The 22,968-nt window shown below is 47.1% G+C and overlaps 5 protein-coding genes and 1 non-coding gene across 7 annotated transcripts; 3 read left to right on the top strand and 3 right to left on the bottom strand.

Moving 5' to 3' along the window:
* Window positions 1-237: 237 nt before the first annotated feature.
* LOC112898809 lies at window positions 238-674 on the top strand. Its single transcript, XM_025967107.1, has one exon. It carries the CDS (start codon window positions 238-240, stop codon window positions 622-624), a length of 387 nt encoding a protein of 128 aa, XP_025822892.1. The 3' UTR covers window positions 625-674.
* Window positions 675-3,260: 2,586 nt separating this feature from the next.
* On the top strand, window positions 3,261-8,093 carry LOC112900939 (ABC transporter B family member 29, chloroplastic). 2 transcript variants are annotated; one of them, XM_025969710.1, is made up of 10 exons: window positions 3,261-4,049; window positions 4,505-4,591; window positions 4,676-4,783; window positions 4,878-5,144; window positions 5,641-5,724; window positions 6,108-6,324; window positions 6,463-6,548; window positions 7,098-7,285; window positions 7,446-7,581; window positions 7,693-8,093. In XM_025969710.1, the coding sequence occupies exons 1-10, from the start codon at window positions 3,438-3,440 to the stop codon at window positions 7,840-7,842; spliced, it is 1,935 nt and encodes a 644-aa protein (XP_025825495.1). In that variant the 5' UTR covers window positions 3,261-3,437; the 3' UTR covers window positions 7,843-8,093. The 2 variants fall into 2 exon arrangements, with proteins under 2 accessions (XP_025825495.1, XP_025825496.1); XM_025969711.1 differs by lacking the exon at window positions 4,505-4,591.
* Window positions 8,094-8,237: 144 nt separating this feature from the next.
* Window positions 8,238-15,724, bottom strand: LOC112900938 (protein transport protein Sec24C-like). The gene is made up of 14 exons (XM_025969709.1): window positions 15,213-15,724; window positions 15,057-15,122; window positions 14,389-14,442; window positions 14,106-14,278; window positions 13,803-13,989; window positions 13,533-13,672; window positions 13,307-13,461; window positions 12,585-12,666; window positions 12,379-12,494; window positions 11,136-11,228; window positions 10,714-10,837; window positions 9,765-10,036; window positions 8,937-9,148; window positions 8,238-8,835 (listed from the first exon to the last, which is right to left on the bottom strand). The coding sequence occupies exons 1-14, from the start codon at window positions 15,544-15,546 to the stop codon at window positions 8,624-8,626; spliced, it is 2,220 nt and encodes a 739-aa protein (XP_025825494.1). The 5' UTR covers window positions 15,547-15,724; the 3' UTR covers window positions 8,238-8,623.
* Window positions 15,725-18,594: 2,870 nt separating this feature from the next.
* On the bottom strand, window positions 18,595-20,243 carry LOC112901273 (translation initiation factor IF-2). The gene has a single exon (XM_025970150.1). It carries the CDS (start codon window positions 20,150-20,152, stop codon window positions 18,821-18,823), a length of 1,332 nt encoding a protein of 443 aa, XP_025825935.1. The 5' UTR covers window positions 20,153-20,243; the 3' UTR covers window positions 18,595-18,820.
* A 440-nt stretch (window positions 20,244-20,683) lies between these two features.
* Window positions 20,684-21,808, bottom strand: LOC112900684. Its single transcript, XM_025969514.1, has one exon. The coding sequence runs from the start codon at window positions 21,806-21,808 to the stop codon at window positions 20,951-20,953; it is 858 nt and encodes a 285-aa protein (XP_025825299.1). The 3' UTR covers window positions 20,684-20,950.
* Window positions 21,809-22,373: 565 nt separating this feature from the next.
* TRNAC-GCA lies at window positions 22,374-22,445 on the top strand. Its single transcript has one exon. It is a non-coding gene; the product is annotated as a tRNA-Cys (tRNA).
* The last annotated feature ends 523 nt before the right edge of the window (window positions 22,446-22,968 follow it).

Genomic DNA, 22,968 nt, shown 5'->3' with positions numbered 1-22,968 from the left:
ATAAAGCCCGGCCGCTCCGCACCGCAGCCGCGCATGCACCCACCACGTACCCTCCGCGCGCAACGCCCGTCAGTCCGTCCGCCATTCCCCCATGGCGCCCCCGCCGCTCCACCTGAGCCGCTACTTATCCATCGCCGCGCCTCTCCCCCGCCGCCCTGTCCTTCCCATTCCCGTGCTCCCCGGCCTCCTCGCCTGATCGCTCGGCTCCGACGACGCCGCCGCCCCCGCCACCTCCATATGGCGGACGACGCCGTCGCCGGAGCGGCCGGTCCCTGCGCGCGCCCGGCCCCGCCGTCGTCCAGGAGGCAGCAGCACCTCGACGACGACGCCGGCTGCGGCGGCCACCGCCAACACGACGTGATCATGCTGAGGCGGACGAGGAGCGGGCGGGCGTTCCCGCCGCCGATCTCCGTGATCGGCAAGGGCGGGCGGCCGTGGCTCAGCCTCCGGGCGCACCGCGAGGGCGGCCGCCTCGTGCTGCGGGAGATGCGCTTGCCGTCGCAGGAGCTGCTGCAGCCCTGCAAGGAGGACGGCAGGTTCAAACTCCTCATCCACCCGGAGGCCGGCGGCCGGGCTGCGGTGGCACCGCAGGAGCGGCAGGGGAAGGATAAGAGCTGCTCCTGATCAGCTGACCAGATGATCTGCCGCTACGTCGTGTACGGGCTGGCTCGTTGATAAATTCGGGTAGATCTCCCTGTTTAGTTGTTGAGAACGCTCGAGTCCTTGCTTTTGCTTCCTGCAACCATTGTCCACGATCTTTGCCCTCCGGCAAGTTAATACATGGTCGGAACATTGAGGCATTCGTGTGTTGTCCAACGCATTCAAAACACTGAACGGTGGAAAGTACTTAGATCATCGCATATTCGCATTGCATGGGAATATGATGCACAACCATGAACCAACCACTCAATCACATCAGGTAGCAATCAATAAAAAAAATATTTTTACTATATACAGAACTTGAAATCGGAGAAAAATTTTTTGTCGCGTGAAGCTCGTGCATCGCAGACCGTCTTGCGCCTCTTATGTTACTGCGCTAAACAACCAAAGAACTAATCTCGAAGAAGGGACTGAAACAACTGCCTTGCATGTGATTGTGTGCAACAAAAATACAAATTTAAAAAGATGTAGTATTCAAACAGAACATCCAAATTGAATTGTAATTGCATCATTGTAATTTTTATATGACAAGATCTTTAAAATAAAAACGCAGTGAGACCACACTTGAGTATATATAATGATATTGTTTATGAAACTGGAATATCATTTTATCATGGGGAGCAAATGTTCGACATTCATAAATTTGGTCCGGGTCAGGAAACAATTGCTCTAGCTAAAAATATTTTAGGTTTAGTAGAAAAATATTCCAGCTAAAGAAAATGCCCCAACTTCTTAAGAAAAAAAGTCCAGCTTGTAAGAAAAGTTTGTAAATGGAATATGGAATACTAAAATTTTATTATTAGAACAATTCATACTTGTACGACTAAACAATGATTTTTCAATACTACTCCCTCCGTTCCAAATTATTAGTCATTTTGGCATTTCTATATATATATTATATATATAGTGTTTGCTATGCATCTAGATATATGTTATATCTAAATGCATAGCAAAATTTATGTACGTAGGAAAGCCAAAATAACTAATAATTTAGGATAAAGGGAGTATACAAGTACAAATATACCAATCCACAGAACAATAAATTTTCAATGCAAGAGTAACCCAAATATGATGAAACAATTACCTTTCTTATTAGAATAATACAAATATATCTATATAATATATTTTCAACGCTAAAGAACCAAAATGTGCAAGAACATTGAATTTTTACTTACTAGAGCAATACAAAATATATAGTGGAATAATATTTTTATTACTAGAACGATTCAAGAAATATGGTGTGTTTGGTTAAGCTGCGGCTGTAAAAAAAATTGCTATAGGTTTTGAGCTGTGAAAAAACTGTTGTAGATTTTAAGTTATGAAAATACTGAAAGTCGTTTGATGAAACAGCTGTCGCTTCTGACAAAAATTACCGTTGGCTCTCTCACTTATAAACGGACCACATGTATCATCCGCACCCCTCTCACTCAATTCTCTTCCTCTCTCACTGAGGAGCGGGCCCCGCTCGTCAGCATCTTCTTCTTCCTCCCAAGCGCACGGCGGAGCAGGCCTGGGGCAGAGCTCACGGGCCGCAGTGGCTCGCGTGGCGGGTTCACGAGGCGGCGGTGGCTCACCGGCGGGGTCGTGAGCCGGCGGTGGCTCGCACGCGGCGGGTGCGCTGGCAGCGGCGGGAGAGAAGCAGTGCGGGGGAGGGCAGCAGCGCTTGCGCCCGCGGCGGCGGAGGCTTGCACGCGGTGGGGTTGGGGGCCCGCGCGCGGAGCGCTAGCGGTGGCGGGAGGGAAGCGATGCGGGAGGGCAGCGGCCAGCTCGCGCCCGCGGCGGCGGAGGCTTGCGCACGGCGGGGTTGCGTCCCCATGGCGGAGTGCCGGTGGCGGCGGGAGGGAAGCGACGCGAGAGGGTAGCAGCGCTCGCGCCTGCGGCGGTCGAGCGCACCCTCGACGGCGGTGGAGCGTACGAGGGAGAGGGAAATCGGAAGAAAAACGAACCGGTACCAACATAATGAGCGGCAGTTAGTAATTTCTTCGAAGTTTCCACAGTCACAGCTAGAGAAAAGCACCAAGACCTACTTTCAGTTTTGAATAGAGGAAAAGTTGTTTTTGAGGTTGCTTCCGGCTACAACCATAATTTTTGGTTGGTTTTTAGCTTTCTTTAAAAGCCACGGCCGGTCGGTAGCCCAACCAAAGAGGCCAGTTAGTTTCACTCATAAAACAATCTAAAAATATAAACGAGAACAATCCCACGACGCAATAAAAGTCGTCACCAGCCTGATGTCCTGATTAGATTTGGCGGGGCTAAACTTTAGATCTGTCACATCGAATATTTAGTTGGTTAAAAATATTAAATGTAGACTAATAATAAAACTAATCGCATATCCCGTAAGCTTATTCATGAGATAAATTTATTAAATCTAATTAATTTATAATTAGCACATATTTATATTAATTTATAATTAGCGCATGTGATGTTACAGTAAATATATGCTAATTATAAATTAATTAGGCTTAATAAATTCATCTCGAGAATTAGTCCTAAACTTCCACAATTAATTTTGCAATTAATTTATATTTAACCCTCCTAATTTTAATCGGAACATATATATGACACGGCTAACCGTCCGCACAGTGTGCCCGGCCCGGCTGCCCGGCAACACCCGGGGCCCACATGGCATCGACAGTGGTGGCACCGAGCACGAGCAGTTCGGTTTGTTTCCCGGTGCCGCCGGCGTCACCTCTTCTTCCCGCACCTTCGCATCGCCGCATGCCACGCTGCACAGCGCGCCCCACGCAGCGCCGCGACCGCGAGCTCACGCCGTGGCCATGGCTCCGCCTCTCTCGGCCCTCGTTTCCCGAACCCTAACCTTAAACCCGCACCTCTCGCGGCCGCGGAGCCGTGGTGGCGTGGCCCCTCTGATCCCGGCACCGGCGGCGGCGAGCGCCTTCCGTCTCCGCGCCACCGCCATTACTGACTCCTCGCCGCCGCTACCGCCGCCTCCGCCTTACCCTCTCGCCGAGGTCTTCCCCTACATCGCTGCCGAGTGGGAGACCATCGCGAAGGGCTGGGCGTGCGCCGCCGCTGCCGTGTACTGCCTCTCCCGCGCGGTGCCCGCCGCGGGGCGCCTGCCGCGGGTGCTCGCCGCCGCCGGAGGGGGCGTGGGCGCTGGCGCGGTGGTTGACGTGGCGGCCAGGGGCGGGCTCGCCCTCGCGGCGTTCGCGTCCGCGCGCGCCGCCGCGGCGTACGCGCAGCAGGCGTTGCTCTGGGAGGCGGCGCTGCGGGCGGCGGGGCGGCTGCGGGAGCGCGCCTTCGAGCTGCTCCTGGAGCGCGACCTCGCGTTCTTCGAGGGCAGAGAAGGGGTGGCCGCGGGCGACGTCGCGCACCGGATCGCCGACGAGGCGGATGACGTCGCGGATGCTGTGTTCTCTGTGCTCAATGTGAGGTTCCTGAGACCCTGCATTCTTCCCTGGTTTTGTTGCCGATTGACTCACTTGTCTTGAGAGAGCAACAATCGTTCGTGGAAATTCCTGCTTATCTGGGTAGGCAGTAGGTTGCTAGATGCGTGTCAGTTCCATAGAATGTAGGTTAGCTGTTCGAGGAAATGCCTACTTAGCAGTCAGTATTTCTGATTAGATGTGGCCTTATGGATCGTGAATTCAAACTTTCGTGATTTGTGTTTTCCGGAGATCCTCACCAGTAATCTGCTGTTTTTTCACAAAATTTGATTGATACATTCTATATCTTTCAACTATGTTTGAAAATCATGCGTGCAAGAACATCTCAAAATAACACCGCATTTTGGCTACTATGATGGTAACAGGCAGGCTCACGCCAGTTGTATCAACGAATGATACACTACACATGCATGGATTCTGACTAATAATTTTGACAGACAATTGTGCCAACAAGCTTGCAGTTGATAACAATGGGTATTCAGATGGTGACAATCGATCCCATGCTCTCATTCCTTGCAGCAACGGTAGCCAAGTTCACAGTTCAGATCGTTGTTTCACAATCACTTCCATCTTTACTGTCTAATTTTCTCTGTTCATTGTGTGGACAGGTAATTCCATGCATGTGTGTCGTCATAGCAAGTCTTGGTAAAAGACTTCGTCAAATGTCCAAGGAAGCGCATCTTAGCCTTGCCATGCTCACAGCCTATCTCAACGATGTCTGGTTTAGTAGCAATTGTTTGCTCACATACCAAAAAAGAAAATCCACATCTGTGCAGGGACTTCTATTGACTTTACAGATCTTCTTTCTAGGTAGTTCCGTCGATGCTCACCGTGAAGGCAAACAATGGGGAACTCAAGGAGATGTTGAGATTCCAAAAGTTAGCTCGTGACGATCTAAAAAATAATTTGGATAAGAAGAAAATGAAGACTCTCATACCTCAGGCTGTTCGCGCAACATACATCGGAGGCCTGCTTCTGCTCTGTGCTGGGTCAATAGTTGTTTCAGGCACGTCCTTTCATGCTGAAGGCTTTCTGTCTTTCCTGACAGCGCTTGCTCTTGTTGTGGAGCCTATTCAGGTCAGTTCAGCATTTATGTCAATTACTCTCCTACTCTGTAGGATGGTTCCTCACCCTTTTTTTTCTTTGTATGACAAGTTAGACTTTGCTATTTCAAAACAAAATGGATACACATCTACTATTTATGTCAATAAAGATATTTTCCTGAGTTGTAGAAATGGGAATAAACTTGAAGTGCACCCTTTGGACAATCATTGGCAACATTCATGGAATTTGGTGTCCTAAATACTTTCATATTTTCTTTTACCTTCCCGTTGGGGTCATTTAGCATATTTCCCTCGTAGACTTCCTCTCCTGAGGAGGAATCATCAAAGGGTTCTAGCATTGGAGGATGAAGAAACTATTCTTGTGCCAAGAAAACTTTTTAGAAATATTTAGAAAATGTAATATGATATTGACCTTTATTTCTATTATTTTCTTTCACGTGGTCACTCACCATTTTTTTATGTAAGAATGATCTTGATTGGTTCTGATCGCAATTTGTTCGAACTCATAGGATTTGGGGAAGGCATACAATGAATATAAGCAAGGAGAACCAGCATTGGAACGGATATTTGATCTTATGAGGTTCAACCCTGAGGTGATCACTAATCACTATCTGTTGTTTCTTACCAGCTTGATTTTGCCATTTTGGTTAAATTACAAGAAGGGTCTTGAGCAAGTCATAAGTATACTAGACTATTTTCAAAAAAAAAAATTATGCATGTCCTATTTCACTATTTTCATTTGGGTAAGATGAATGAATGGCTTTACATATCCTTTGGCAGCGGAGAAACTGCTTGAAGGACGCAGAAACTTACTGGGATTTTATTAAAATTAATTCAACACTTCATTTTCTGAGAAAATATAATTTTGTGCAAAATGGGCTTACTTTTAAATTTTGGTCCACAGTTAACCAAGAAAATGCAATGCATAGTTGTTGGTTCTGTCTGTTATAACTCACTTCCAGCTCTATCTTTATAGGTGAATGATAAGCCCAGTGCAACTCATTTACAACGTGTTAATGGGGACATTAAGTTCCATGATGTCACATTTAGATATGTTGATGGCATGCCTCCAGTAGTAGATGGTGTGAATCTTCATATCAGACCCGGAGAAAGTATTGCTTTTGTTGGACCTTCTGGTGGAGGAAAAACTACTCTTGCCAAATTACTCCTCCGTCTTTATCATCCACAAAGTGGTATTGGACTAAACACCAGTAAAATACTGTGTATATGTCTCCACCTTTTACCTTCAGCTCAAGATCTCGCATTTCCTTTTCTTGGTTACTTAAACTGCATATGTTCTTATAATATGGATTAGTTTTCTTTCCTTTTAGGATATATGCTTCTGGACAATCATGATGTTCAGGATATTCAATTGCAATGCTTGAGAACACACATTGCTTTTGTTTCACAGGATGCTGTAAGTACTTATCTGGTGCATGCATGATGTCCCCTTCTACTGCTGTCTCTTCAACTGCTGTTATCATCCCAGATCAGATCATTTGCTACATGTACACACACGTGGCTACTAGAATAAGGATCATATATTTTACATTTTAGATTTTTTATATGTGCTAAACAGTATTATCATGGCTAGCAGCGACTGAGTTTAGATCATTTTATCATGTCAATAGCAGAGCTTGTGCTTCTTGTGCAAAAACAAAAGTAAGTCATTTGGTGTCAGATGGATAAGCCCATTATACTAAGTATGGTCTTGATCATAAATTGTGTATTCAAGCATGGAATTCCCATTTGGTGATTGCTGATATGCAGCAATACATTCATGCTGTTTGGTATGATACTCTGTTAACCTTTCCTATGCACTTCAATGAAAATTAGTTGAGTAGTGCTAAGTAGTCAACACAAAATATGATTCTAAATACTAAGTGTCATTAGTTTTGCACGAATGGACTATGTATATTGTCCACTGTCATGTTCCTGCATTATTCATTTCTTGTTTATTGCATAGATGCTATTTTCTGGGACAATTGCTGAAAATATTGCTTATAGAGACCCTCTGGGAGATATTAATATGGCTAGGGTTGAGTATGCTGCTAAGATTGCGAATGCTGACGAGTTTATTAAGATGTTGCCAGAAGGATATAGTTCAAATGTTGGACAAAGAGGTTCTAGTTTGAGCGGTGGGCAGAAGCAAAGGTAAGATACTCCATTCTCAGAGAAAACTACCTTGTATCACAAGCTAAACAAATGAACATTGTGAATACACACTATCTAGTAGCTTCTTGTGTGCTAAGACAGTTTATCTTACTATTTAATGAAGTCCATTTAATTGTACAGTGCATGTTTTTACCCACAGGTTATCTATTGCCAGGGCAGTCTATCAGAACTCTTCCATACTGATAATGGATGAAGCAACTTCTGCTTTGGATATCAGGTCTGAGCTGCTGCTGAAAGAAGCACTGAGTAATCTAATGACAAACCACACAGTAACTGTAAGTTATTTTTGTTTATGTTTTGTGGTTTGGCCGTTCCAGGACACATCTCATCATACATTTCATTATAAATATTTTGCTAAGTGGCTTTCTTGTTGTGACTGAATGCAGGTTCTCATCATTGCTCATCGACAGGAAATGGTGCTAATGGCCGACAGAATTGTTTCGCTAGAAGGTGGTAAATTGCGGGAGATCACAAAGTCGGCTTTCTTATCTCAAAACGGGCACTCTGGCGTACTGAAAATCACCAGTCCTAATTAGGGTGAGGTTTGATATGGTAATGGTAGGTTCTCTCCAGAAGATATGTGCATATCTTTCACCGTCGAAGAGAACAGCCTACGATCGTATTCTTCTCTGACCCCTGCTTTTATGACTTCGAGCCATGGTTAAGACCAACAAATCTGTCAATATTATCAGAGAGCTAGTCTGCTGGACGCAAGATTCACCTGGTGCAAGATCCTAACAGAATGTATTCAAGCTATATTCAATTTAGATTATTTTTTAGCTTACTCCCCAACTAAATGTATTCAATTTAGATTGTTTTTTAGCTTATGCTGCAACTCGTATACAATCCAGATTGGAGTGATTCAGAATCTCACGTAGCAAACATGTAACTTAAGTAGTGACAGGAACAAAGTAGTAAAAAGCAATATACCTGAGAAACAAAATCAGTAAATTGCATTGTCTAACGCTGAAAATGACATCAAAATGTATCCATATTCGAGCAAGATACTAAATACAGATAATGAGTATTTGAAACGACTGGCTCGGGGGGGATCAACATGTGCTTTCGGTTCATATGGCATTGTTGCCCAGCCTTGTTCATGCAGCCTAAATTCACCTAGCTCGTTGGAAAATCTGACAAAAAAGGCCTCCCAGGACACAAATATGGGCGCGAATATGTCTTCTAGGTGACAACCAAAGCACTGCAGTGCCAACGCTTTCTGTGCATGTTAAGATGATAACGACCTCTGGCCTGCCTTGGTTGTCACTCGTACAGCATCACAGTTCAGCTGATCATGAAACAGGTGACATGGGTCCTTTATATGCCATGCTCTGACACTTTGCTTCTAACCTCGTCAAGGAATGAGCTAAAACCTGTGGAGCCAGGTAAACGGGAGCCATCCAAGGTCTGATCCTCAACAAGGTATGTCTCGAGTTCTGTAGTATCATCACAGGCTCCGTGAATGAACATGAGTTTGGGTGTTATATTCCTTTCTTGCTTTAATCTATCAATTGTTGATCTCAGTAGACCTGCCAACATCAGATCATTTCATTGTTAGGACGCACATTGGTTGGATAATGACTTAGTGAGGTGCATGATGAATGAAAGAAAGGGATGATGCTGCACTCACAGTCACGTGGAGGAGGAAAAGGGATTTCGCTACTAGCTGTAGGCGAGTAATACACCAGAAGATCTTTGTATGCATCAAGAAGAAATATTGGGCTCTCACTGGTGAACACTGTACGACCTAGTGACTGGTGCACTTCTGCTTCTACATCAGGGGAGGAGTATGAAATCAAGGTAGGCCAAATAGCCTGCCGAAGCGAAGCTGGCTCCAGTGCACTGTCAACAAAATAGATGTAAATAATACTGAATGCTCTAATGTCAATTGAAATCAAGCTAGATGTTCCCAAACTAACCAGCAGAAATTGGATAGCCAAAACTAAGATGGGATGGTGGGGGGGGGGGGGGATATTAGGAAACAAAAGGAGTTAAATTTGAAATATTCAATTTCTAGTCAAGTCAGTAGATCAGACACTATGGTCCACGAAAATTCTAATGTATGTACACTCAGGTTCAACTACAACCCATGACTTAACTCAAGCTTCATGCATGCTGTCGTATCATATACAAACTTGCATGCAATGCCCTATATCATGTGCCTCCACATTTACAATGAGATGTTTTTGATAAAACATGGTTATCCAAATTGGGATATGTAACAGCATACTTCCATAGCTCAATAAGAATAGAACAAGCGACCACAATTTTAGATACTCCTAATTATTATGCAGTCCACAGGTGGATCTGATCATGGGTTCAAGAGCCTTGTTCTGCTTAGAAACAATTACAAGCTCTCGTCTTTAAAAGATCTTTCAGCTCAACAAACTTCATCATAATTTACTCTACGTATTGATCAGTTCTAACAATTCAATGGTATGAAGAAGACCCGCATTACCTGAAGAGGCATTGCAAATACGTCACATAGTCTGGATTAATATGCTCGCTGCTGACTTGAAGCAGGGGGCTTAATAGAACAGCAAATACAAATCGTGATAGAGGCTGCAGTTGTGAGCAGTGTGAGAAATTAACATCAATATCATACATCCCAGTACCACCTCCAGATGTAACATTCTTGTATGCTTTGTTGTACTGAGCAATGACAGCCACCAACCAATCTTCGAGCCACAGCCTTGTTTCTAGCACATCACTTAAAGAAGACAAAATAACCTGAAAAATGGACTCTGATCAGATCTGAAACAGAATGATATTCTGTGCAATAACCCTTTTAGCATTTTAGATATATTATTATCTTGCTATAAACAGCTCAACATGGAATACATATGGTAATCATAAACACCTTCCTCTTGTTTGTTCAGTCACCAAGCTGTACATTGTATTGGAAACGGAATATCTACGTTCAGAATGCCAAGTGAAATCAAGCTGTCCACAAGATATAGCATGTCTCATTCAGGATTGCATTTGGTAAATGTCTAAATGAGCTGATTTTAGAGAGATTTGAACCATGATAGGATTTCTTATCTTGAATTATGGATAACTTACACTCTTTAGTCTTTACCATGACAGTCCAAATCCGATGAAATCCAAATCTCTTGCATTAACACAAAATCTGACAATTCATTTTCTAAATAGGGAAATTCAACATTTGGTGGATCAAAGAAATTACACTGCATTACTTGGTTACAGACTGCCCTTGGTGGCAAAGTTTTTTCTATGGGTGTCACTTGCTCACAGCTTTTGACAATACACCTGCTTGCTAAATACAGAAATGCATCAAACTTTCTAGCTATGGCCCGCATGCCCATTAATCAAAATTGTGTGACAACAACAAACAAGTTTTGCATCAGACTTGTGCCGGATCAACAAAATATAGATTAAGGTTGTACCTGGTGTACCAGTATTGTCAAAACAACATCTGGATCAACAAAATCATAAAGGTCCCAGATATTAGCGGTTGTGTTGTACTGGATAGTCCGGACTCTTAGCCTCCTCTCCAACGAGTATCTAGATCTGCAAGATATATTTAGGTTACAAAAGATAACACCACCCTATTTTCGTACACAGAATTCCCGCTAGAATCTCAACTCCCAAGCTACAATTAGAAAAGGTTTAACAAGCAAGTTGCGAACCAAGCATCAAAAAACCACAGAAACTTTTACTTTGTCTACACTGAAAGATGGGCATCTCTCACATAAGATTGAGAAGATTGCAGCATAATAATATTGACACTGAAATGGTGACACCATAAAGTATACATTACAAAATACAGATACTTGAATGACTGATAACAGGCTGTAAACAAATGTACCTGCTACCAGAATTTGGAGCATCTGATGTATCACCATTGTGCACAAGCACTGTGTACTTAAATGCGATTTGAAGAATAGGAGGGCTTGACTTCCTGCAGGCACAAAGAAAATGGTGGCCTAAGAATTTAGAACACATTTACAGAACAACTCAAACTGTTTAGCTAGATGAAGATTTACAGTTATCTTGTGTGACAGATGTAGTGGGCTACTAGCCATACCTACCCAGCTAGCTGTTTACTTTTATATGCTAACTGTTGAAATTTGTTTCTAGAATAATATTAATTGCAATTAATCATTACAACATGTTTCTTAGACAATTGTCTCGTTTGTGGTAGATGTATATGCATTGTATAGTTACTTATGGTCCTCGTAGGAAATATCCTCAACAGAGTAAAGTTACTCTGGGGATAACAGGCTGTCTTTCCCAAGAACCCACATGGACAGGAAGCTTTGGCACCTCGATTATGCTGTCTTTATTATTGTGTAGACTCCTTTTAAATCTCAATTATAATAATGATGTCATCATGTCAAGACATCAAATAAAATGCTATATTATTCTCATTCCACTCATCAGTATGGAGTCTTTACTTTTCTCTCTTTCCCTAAGATGATTTATACTTTTATCCTCCTCAGATTAGTGAAATCAAAAAAATGAGAAATTGTTTGAAATATTGTGTACAAAAAGAAAGATATCCAGAATATGCAAGAAATTATGTGCATGGTATGTGGGACATGTGGAGAAGAAAGTGTGGTGTGCCATTGTTAAACATGGCAATGTTTGCCTGCCAAAACTTTTTATGATTTGATAAGATTCAAAATACAAGACAGAGTTCAACCTCCCCAATTTCAACTATGGATAAGGCCACAAGGGTAATGCAGACTTCATGATGGTTCATTATGGTGATAACAATGGCACGATTAAACATGACACCTTGGCCTAAATTCAACTCATTGATAGCCTCAACAGAGGCTAGACATATGAAATCAATTAGGACTGGAACTGAGATAGGCTTAGTTCTATTGGCAGTTCCAGCCTTCTAGGCCATGCTAGCTAGTTGGGGAAAATCTGATTTTCTGATACAACAATCTAGAAAGTAGAAACAACTTGGGCACATGAATTACTGCTAACAACCAAAGCAGCAGCACAATATAATTCCCTATGCCTGGGAGCACAGAGTGAAATTACATGCTATTGTAGTTGGAAAAAAAACATATGAGGCTCGAAAATAGAATGCTTGTTACCTGGAAAATTGAGAATCCTTTTCAAACTCAAAGTCATAACTGTATGTAGCAAAAGAGTCGCAGCAATTTATGTGCTGAACATGCATGTATTGAGGATCTGGGAAGAAATGACCATACTGTTGAAATAAAAAATATAAACATATCAGCCACGGGTATATATGCAAAAGCTGATGTAAGTAATTCACATATCACTTAAGAGTATTTACAGAATCAGCTATCTTGAATTGTGAAGATGTTCTCAATCGCATCACGCATCCAAACGCATATGGACGGCTCAACATCTTGTACCTGCAGAAAAAGGAAGATGAAGATCAGACTGCTGTGATACTGCTTTGTAGCTACTCCTACTTCTTTTCATGATATAAAAGATTATTTGCTCTTATTCTTGTTTCAAAGTACAAGGACCTAGGAGAATCAAGAGTTTCCCATCCATAGTAGCATCAAAGTGATTTAATGACATCTTTTTGATGGGTGCAGGTATGTCAGCCTTTGAACTTGGTTTCACCATTCCTTAATAAAAGTGGAATGGAGCCTTACATGCAATGAAATGTAAGGAGTATATAATAATCAGTGCGCATAAGGAATATGAATATAGCAAAATATATTCTGTATTTTATGCATTTGGGTGTCTATCTTATAGCATGAACATTTGGTTACCGCACAACAAACATCAACTTTCACTGGACTATATGGGTTTATGAAATCCACCATAATCCATTACTAAAACATTGATGACACAGTAAGACTTTTTATAGTCTGTTACTAGGGTTAGCTGTCCATTATGGCATAAAAAAGGATATCCTCAGCTACCCAGTAAATATGATTAGACTATGTACAGGAAACAATAAATCGTCTAAATGTAATCTACTTAAGTCATGGTCTGACAGCTGAACGAATAAAGAAACATAAAGATGGTGGCTTTACTTACATATCTTGTGGAAGTGTTGATTCATCTGTACTTGAATACAGAAACAATGATCCACCACTCTCGACACTAAGAGCTTTCAGGGAAGTAAGATCAGTGTATTCATTTGTAATTGCAAAAAGGTCCACGCACACACCTGCTTGAACAGCACTAGTAGCCTGTGATATGCCAATCAGATATATTCTAAAATATTCTCGTAGAATATTGACTAATCTTTACACGGAGTTACCAGATTTTTGTAGAAACTTGTCTGCTCCTGAAGCAATATATGATCAGCATCCCCTGCTTTACCAGCATTTTGTTCCTCACTTGTATCCAGTTGGCCAGCCCCATAATTCGGTGGACCAGATAAAAACGCAAATATCCTAGCTGTTTTTGAAATTATCAGGATAATGAGTTATTGTGGAAGACGAGATCAAGTACAGCAGACCCACACAGTAGTATAGCCTTCAAAAAGAAGTCTTAAAACAAAACAACATTAGTGTGGTCAAGTCATTACCAAGCTCAAATGCATTTCCATATTCTGAACCTAGGTAATTGACAAGAACATCCAACGCTACACCAAAACCACGGGTATGATGTAATACATGATCCTGTCCTTCGGCTGCATTTGCTGCTACGTCCCAGGAAGACACTGGTTTAATTGTTTCAAGTGCTTCAGTTATGCGATCTTTGCAACTATCAATCTGTTGAGATGTAACTTCACATTAGCACATACAAGAGAGATGAACATTCTAGGACCACAAGCCAGAGACAAAAACAAATGAGGAGAAAACTGTAATTGACAGCACAATATACATACAGGAGCCAAAAATGAACAAAGGGGCATGATATCTTCAAGGTCAATTGGTAAGGCACCATCAGAATCAGGAGGGATGAACACATTCTTCACAATAGGTATTGGACCTTGGACATCATACAATCCTATCTTGCTGCTAAATGTCAAAAGTCCAAATAATGATCCTGGCGAAAGAGCTGCATGGGATCAAAAGGTCAGTGGATATAGTATATATAGCTTTACGAAAATCCTGAGTATTATGCATTCAACAAACATTAGCTTCAAAAACTTAAGGATGGCAACTCACCTTCCAGAGCTGCTTGTAGAGCACTTTTGACTAGCTCCAAAAACTCCTCTGAAGCTAAAATGCAATATGAACAAACAAAGCATCAGAAACTAAAAGGAAAGCACGAAAGGCGTGGGAATAAACTCACAGGTGACTACTCTCGAATATATATTTACAGCAAACTTAAAGACTCATTCATCAGATAAAAAAAATGCAGCTTAAGACTCTTAGCTTAACAAATTGAGGTTAGACATTTGATTGGTTACAAACACCAATAATTAAGCAGTATCTCAATGGAAAACAGATTCCATCAATCAAAGGGAATCCTGGAACTTGTGTTCACCATAGTTCTGCAATGATGCTTTCTTTTCTTACAATTAAAGCAAACAATTACACAACCGTAAGTAATATAAACAGGAAGCCCATGATAATATCAATCACTAATTGGCTGAGTTGAAGGCATGAGCACAGTAGGAATCAACTAGTGTCCAATGTATGATGACCCTCTTCAGACACGCAATCTATTCATGTTGGACCACATTGGACAAAATTCAAGGCATGACTACTGGTCTATTGCCGTATTTTTCTACAGGGACAAAGTTGTGTGCGGCTGTGCGCGTATCAGTTATCACTAATATTTGATGCTAGAACCAAACATGAACAGATCGTGATGAACCCAGAGATCTTACAGGACAAGTCGATCGCCGCCACATACACGGGTGTCGGAGCCGCCGCTGCCGCCTCGCCCTCCTCCCCTGCAAAAGTCCACCACCACCATCAACTCATTGCACACCGCACCGGACCGCACGGATCTGCATCCAATCAGAACGGCGAGAGACGCGTACCCTGGAGTAGGAGGTCGACGAACGCGGAGCGCATCTCGGGCGGGTCGTGTACTCCGTCGCGGGCGTACCGTGCGGCGGCGTCGGCGGGCATGTCGTTCTCCCCGCCGCAGACGGCGCAGGTCCACGACCAGCGGTCGAGCGGGCAGAGCAGGCTGAAGTAGGCGAAGCAGGACTGGCAGCGCGGGAGGAGGTGGCCCTCGTCGCCGGTGGCCGGCGGGGAGCCGCGCTCGTCGGCAGCGGAGAAGGGCGTGACGGCGACGCCCCACGGCATGCCGCAGGAGGCGTGGAGAGTGGGATCGGAGGGGAAGCAGCCGAGGCTCGCGCGCACCGCCATTTCCGCCGCGCGGATTCAGGGCTCGGATCTGGTGAGTGACGAGAGTTCTCAGGCAGGCTGTCGAGTGCTACGGGGGTGGTTTAACCCGTGGGCTTTGTGCTGGACTGGCAGTGCTGCAGGCCGCTGCAACGGATCAGGAGCGTCCATTGTTATCCTGACGGCCGGGATGAAATAAAGGATGTGGTAGCATGGAGGGTTCCACTGAACTTCTAATGACACGGGCCCCGTGTTAAATCTGATTATCGACTTTGAACTCTCAGAACCTCCCTAAATCTTAAAGTTTGAACTCCGGAAGCCAACATAAATTACCTCTTTTGTAATGAAGAAGCAACTAAATGGTAATTTGAACACCTGTAAATCCAAAAATATCTCTTACTAGGAGTTAGTGGGGATTTACACATAGTTGTGATTATCAACTTTGAACTCAAACGAGTTGACACTTTTGAACAATTAAATGTGATTCTTAAAATTGAGTTACCAGAATTTTTGTATCTTTCTGTAGTTGGCGTATCAATTTAGGAAAGCAGCCAATTGTGGTTACGTAGCAAAAGAAAAGAAGATATGGAAAAATGGAAAAATATAATCATGATGAGGAAAAATAATCCTCGGGATGAATCCATTGAGATGTGATCATACCATATATGGTGGGAACTTATGCCTCCTACTAAGATAACTTATGAGCGGGCATTGCTCATATTAAATTGCTTGTGGCAAAATGAAAAGAGAATACAAGTGAGGAGGGGCAGATATGGTCTAGAGTACATGTATTGATATCCTATGACACCAATAACCTTGAGAAACAACCACCATATTATAGTAGATAATCTCAAGTACCTTGCAAGATTGCTACTTAATGATACTAATGGATAAATTTCCTATATCCACCCCTAACGTGTGTGAGAATGAAAAATATAATCATGGTGAGGGAAAAAGATAGTGCTCATGATAGATCCATCAAGATATGATCTGTCCTATAAGAAACTTTTATTTTAGCGAAGATTGCATGGGAAACTTCGATGTGCATGCGTGTGGCTAAGTTGGCAAACAAATAGTTGCATTACTAATTGAATGGAAACAGCTCATATGCATACAAGCGATTAAGGTGGCAAAGATAATAAAACCTAGTAGTTTTGAGATATATATCTAGGGTGAATTTGTTAGAACAACTCCAAAATATTAGGTAAAAAAGATTTGATCGATAAAAATAATAAAGAAAAGGGGGTGAAATCGCGATCCAACTGAATAGCCATCTTCCTGTCCTCGCTATCTCGCTATCTGGCTCGGTATCCGTCGCCCTCGCTAGCCAAAAGTACCAAGGCCGTCGCCCTCGCCATCCCCCTTCCTCCCGTGAGCTCCCGCGCCCTCCCCCTCCTCTTTCCCGCATGCTCCCGCGCCCTCGCACCCGCACCTTCATCTTCTCCAACGCGCAGCTCAGGGCAGAGCGCCAACCGCCATTGCCAACCTCAAGCTCGAGCTCCACCCCCATCTCAAATACTCCCCACACATGCCGCCAAAATCAAATCCCTTGCACCAGCAGCTAGCCCACGACCTCCTCTACGTATCCCTCGCACCGGCCGGCCGAATCCCACGCTGGGGAGGCCGCGCGCTGGTGGGCAACTGCCGCCCAGAACAGCCATAGTCGACCTCCGAGGTGAGCCCCCGACCAACTTTCGGTTCCAGCCCAAACAACCACCAAAATGGGTTCGTCTCACCTCCCTCATCATGGTGCTCCTCTCGGTTTCTCGCGTTTGCAGCCCAATCGACGGGAACGCCGACTTCACCGCCGCGGCGTTCTGGTGACCGTGCCGCCGGTTGGCATCGCTGTGTCCCGCTCGCTCCACTGCCCCGCCAGCTGCTCTATCTGCGTCACCGTGACCAACTCATCGCCTGAACCCGTAGGTATACCCCTTCGCCGCCGGCGACCTTCCCATCGCCGGGAACGTCCAACCATAGGTCATGGCCACTATGGTCGCGGCGTCGCTAGGAGAAAAGGACGCGCGTAGGAGGAAAAAGGGGATCAGGTGGACCTGATTTCAATACGAAGAGTCTGATTTGGCTAGTTTGTTGGAGTGTATCGAAATATGAAGAGAGAATCTTGGCTAAATGGATAGCTAAATGGGAATATGGAGAGTAAGATTTGGCTAGGCTGTTAGAGTTGGTTTTACTGATTGTATGGGCAACATCTTATGTGCACTCATGTGGCTTAAGTGCCAAATATAAAATAAAAGTCGGCATGGTGAATGTCTTAGTAGTTTCCAGGAAAACAGCTTGTCTACATGAAAAGTCCCACCACATATATCTAAGATGAATGTGTTATTGGTTGCATGGGTGACAGTTTATTTTGTGCTAAGATGACTCCGAAAATTGCATTTCTACACACAATGTATTGGTTGTGTTGCAGGGGTGAAAGCATCACACTGCCATCCTCCACATTCCCCATATGAAAAAGAAAAGGAAAGTGCCATAATGCTCATTTGACGCCAAGTCATGATGCAAAACTTTCACAACTTTGCCAGTGTTCAGTTTTCCGTTAGAAGAATCAAAAAACGAGTTTAATCCTGGGATGAAAGCAACAAAGGAGTTCAACCCAGTAGTTAAGTCTCGATGGTTGGGAAAGTGGACTGTGATATAATGCAAACTATCTCATATTTGGATGTGAACTTCTGATATTCGTCACCTATCCATGTTCAGATGGACTCAGATATGGAAGGGAGATTTGTGCTGCGGACATATTTATTTGTTCTGTTCCAGTGCCGGAAAGTTAGGAGCATAAACCTCAAATGCACAAGTGTTCAGTATGCAAACTTGTGCTCAAGCACTTTTCTCAGCAAATTTCAGAACACGATTGCAAAAAAATTGCTTTGGTTGTGTTTATTGTCTTTGTGTGTGAGTCAGAACAACGATGGCAAGGATTTTTTTGCATTTCAGTACTGTTTCAGTTAACAACGGGCAGCTCAAATGAAAGGAGAATTGACATGGGAGCAATTATATCTCAAATCATCAACACAGCATCAATGAGAAGCAATTAAGTTACATTTTGTGAATAAATTAGGGAATTAAACTACCTACGTAACAATATGAATCAGTCCATAATACAACGGCAGCTTGTTGACGAGAGCAACAAGCACTTCGCATCGCAAAATCGAAACCAGCGGGGTAGACAGGCAGATCAACCCAATGCAACACAGCAAATCCACAACAGACTTCCACACCACCAATCGCCGCCGCATCCACCACCCCCAAACCCATCTCGCAGAGAGAATCCCGCCGCGATTCAGGAGCAGATCGGGCACCGGACGAGGCCGTTCTCGTTGCACTCGCCGCACTGGACCGTCTCCCTGCGCTCGGCGTCGAGCACTTTGCGGCTGCCGTTGCAGTCGCGGCACATGACGAAGCGCACGCCGGCGCAGCCCGCGCACCAGACCCGCGCCCGGGGCAGGCCCTCCAGCAGCGCCTTCAGCTTGCCCTCCTCCTCCAGCCTCGCCACCTCCGCGGCGCCGCCGACGTGCCGGCCGCGGACGAACACGGCGGGCACGCGCACCTCCCGCCCGCCCAGCAGCAGCCGCAGCTCCTCGCGGTAGCCCGAGTCCATGGACACGTCGCGCTCGATCACCTTCACGTCGTGGGCCTCGATCGCCGCGCGCACCGCGTTGCACTCCTCGAAGGTCCTGCGGATGCCGCGGAGGGTGGTGGTGTAGAGGACGACCGCGTCGGCGCCCCCCGGCGGGCACTTGCCCTCGGCCACAATCGCCGGCGGCGCCGCCTTCGGGTGCTTGGGCTTCTCGGACCCCACCATCCGCTTGATGTGGGCGCCTTCCTCCGACAGCTCCCGCTCGATGGACGCGAGCAGCTCCGGGTCGAACAGCGGGCTCAGGCTGCGCCGCGATGACGACATGCCATTGCCGCCACCGCCGGTCTCGGCGGCGCCGGGCTTGCGGACGATCCGAGCGCTCCCCGGGGAGAACTTCCTAGACGCCATCGACAGCTTGGAGTTGTCGATGGAATTGTACGGCCGGAGCACCCTGTCGCTGTCGACGTCGCCGGGCTTTTCCTTGTTACCGTTGTTGTTCCCCGAGCAGCGCTGGAGCGGGCTGTTCTCCTTCCCCGGCGTGTTCTTCCGCCTCGCCGCCGACCTCTTGGGCGACGGCAGGGCCATGGCGAGGACCCTGGCCGGCGACCACCGGCCCGGCTTGGACGGCTTCTTCGCCGGCGACCCGGCCGCGGCGGCCTCGGCGTCCTCCTCCAGCCCGGCCATGATCTCCCACGCGTTGATCACCTCCAGGCCAGACTCCGGCTTCCCCGCCGCCGGCGGCTTCTTCTCAGCGGCCGGGACGACGAGCGGCGGCGGGCGCATGCTGGCGCGCTTCCACTCCTTGCTTATCGGCTTGTCCTGCGGCACCGGCGGCGGCGGCTGCTCCTTCTCTTCGGGAGCAGCGGCAGGTGCGGCCGCGGCGGCGGCAGCGGCGCCGTGCTTGGGGTGGAGGTCGAGGACGCCGTAGGTGGTGGATGTGAGGGAGACGACGTGGTCGACGCGGCCGCGCACCGTGGCGCGCCTGCCGTCGCCGCCGGGCCCCGGCGGGAGGAGCTTCGAGGAGATGCACCCCATCGGCTCCCTCTCTCGCTCGGCCTGCCTCTGCTCTCGCTCTTTCTTCTAACCGCGGCGGCTCTCGCGTTCGCTTTCGCTTTCTCGGCCGGGGGGACGAGCCTGGGGGTGTACGCTTGACCGGCTGGGGGGAGTGGCCGTTTTGAGGGGTTTGAACTGTGCAACGGTCATGGGGGGAGGGCTGCTGGAGATGTCGGTTTCTTTTTCCAGTTTGATTTTCTTTTTGCTCGTGCGGGTGGGTTCATCCCAACGGTCGGCTCCGGCAGACGGTGGGTGCGGGATGCCGGAGGGAGACGCAGAAACCAAAAAAAAAAGGCCGCGTCAGGCTGATCCGCATCCATCCATCCGTTGGGTGATGATTGTATCGTCATCACCCAAACTGATATATGTGGGCCGGTTTCTTTTGGGTTTCTTGCTTGGGCTAAAAATCTTGCGTGCGAGCCCATAAAGCTTATCACAACCTTTTCTTGTTGTCGTTTTTTGAGGAAAATCTTTTCCACCAACAGTTTGTCATTTGTTGTTGAACTTTTCAGGTCAGTGCATTCATCTTGATAATTCCAACGGATATACGTCTACATCCAGTCGAGTGACAAAGAAATGAGACCGAAGTCCAATGTCAATGCACAACACACAAGGCACACGACACGAGGTGCAGCTTGCAAACAAGCACAAAGGTCAGTCGCACATCCACACACGGCACTAGAACGGGCAGGAGCAGGTCCGAGGAGGAGGCTGCTGCATCGGCGACCGTGGTCCGTGGACGTAGCACAACTGCAGAACCTCTCGAAGCGCGGAACGCATTCAAACCGAGCCCCGTCCTTCGGCCGCCATGGTCTCCGGCCACCGCCGCGAAGCGAGGCGCTTCACGTCTCCCAGCCCGGCCACCGCCCGCGGCGACGACAGGAAGGGGACTGTCTGTGGCTCCGGCGCCGTGGTAGCCTGCGGACTCGACTCGCTGGCAACCGGCTCGCCTTCGCGAGGACTATTATTGCTGCTGCAACATAGGCCGCGCAGCTCGGCCGCCACGCTTGACCAGCACCCGCCGCGTTCTTCTTCTTCCCGTTGCTTGTTACCGGGCGACCAGCACCCGCCGCGTTCCTCTTCTTCCCCTTGCTTATTACCGGGCGGCCCCGCGGCCGCGCGCGACTCCGGCAGTACGGCCCCGAAGCAGGACACCTTCGGGGACACGGGCTCCGGCCCCACGGCCTCGCTGGCGAAGACCCTGGCCCCGGCCGCCGGCCGGCGCCAGGCGCGGGCGACGACGCGGCCGGGAGCGCGGCGCTCCTTGGAATTGGCAACCACCTTGCCCGCGGCGGGCAGGATGCCGATGGCCACGGCGGTCTTGCTGCCGGCCGCCAGCCGCCTCGAGTCCGCCCTCGGCGCGCCCTGCTTGCGCGACGCCGCCTCCGCCTCCGCGGCCGCCTTTGGGTTGGACCTGCCCTTGGTGGACCCGTCCCGCCGCAGCGCCGTGCAGAGCAGCTCGGCCAGGCCGGTTCCGCCCCGTACCGGGATCAGGACCGACTCCGCCGGGGCGTCCCCGTCGTCGGCACGGGCGCTAGCGCTCGCATCGCCGCCGCGCTGGGCGGCGCCGGCGCTGTCGGAGTCGCCGTGGCCGCGAGCGCCGACGCAGAAGATGTGGTCCAGATCGAGCTGCGGCATTTGCTGGCTGCTCACGAGTGAGTGCAGAGTGCGAGTGACAGGCAAGCGAGGAGCAGAGCGGGAGCGGGCTTGGTCTTGAAAGTGGGCGACGCGCCAAAGGCGTGGAGGTTTTGAAAAAGGTTCGGGGACAGGTTGGGCGTTGAAAGTGCCGTTGCATTTGGAAGGTAGATTATTTGAGTGCACGTTGAGGCCAAGGGAGTTTTGGAGGCTAATGACGGGTTTCTTGCGGTGCTTTGGCTTGTGCCAACTGCTGAACAGAGTGTGCAAGTGCCGTACCGTCCCTGGACAGTCTCTCCTACTAGTTGCTAGATGCCGTTGGCGCCTGGACGAAACAAGAGGTTTCTGCTTCTCAGCTCCCCGCTCTCTGTTCAGCTCTATTAACCGTGCAAGGTGCAAGCAACAAACCAGTCACTGGGCTAAGCTGCCGCGCTCGTGCTTAGATTAAGGCTTGTCCGTTTCCACGCACTGACACTTATCAGGTTCATTCCATCTGCCATAAACTTGCAATGAACAAAGTCAGTTAGTAGACATACTTGTATGTTTTCAGTTACCTACTAACATCCAAGGGTCCATAGCTCAGTGGTAGAGCAATTGACTGCAGATCAATAGGTCTCCGGTTCGAACCCGGATGGGCCCTTAATTGTGGAATTTTTATGTACGCTTACTTTTCTGCCTCTCTCTGTCTTTTTTCCGTCAACAACATAGATGTTCATTGCAACAGAGGAAAAAGATTCAAAATGGTACATCGCCGGTAACGATAGCCAACGAATGAACGTGAACGTGACGACCTGATCCAATCTCAGGCAGCTTCTTATCCGCGAACGTGAGGTCTTCCGGGGACAACTGCGCGCAAAGCGGCACGTATCGGCGTGTGGGCGAAGTGCAGCACCTGCCACCCCAACGCGCGCGCAGCTTGCCGGTGATCGTGCACGAAACGGCCCTCCCGGTCGGCTCGCGCAGCACCGCTCATAAAATTTAACCGGCTAGTACCGATTAAATTTTAATTTTTAGTTCGGTACTAAACTTGCGCCAGAGCTATTTTAATGCCGTACTAAACGTTGCATTTTAGTACTGACTGGTGTTTAATCCCGGTACTAAAATAGCGCGGCTATTTTGAGCCGGGCGCAAGAACCACTCGGTACCGAGGTAAACCAAGGAGC

The sequence above is a fragment of the Panicum hallii genome, chromosome 7 (assembly GCF_002211085.1).
Source record: "Panicum hallii strain FIL2 chromosome 7, PHallii_v3.1, whole genome shotgun sequence".
NCBI classification, from domain to species: domain Eukaryota; kingdom Viridiplantae; phylum Streptophyta; class Magnoliopsida; order Poales; family Poaceae; genus Panicum; species Panicum hallii.
The sequence above is the reverse complement of the archived record's forward strand: the minus strand, read 5'-3'. Positions and strand labels throughout refer to the sequence as shown.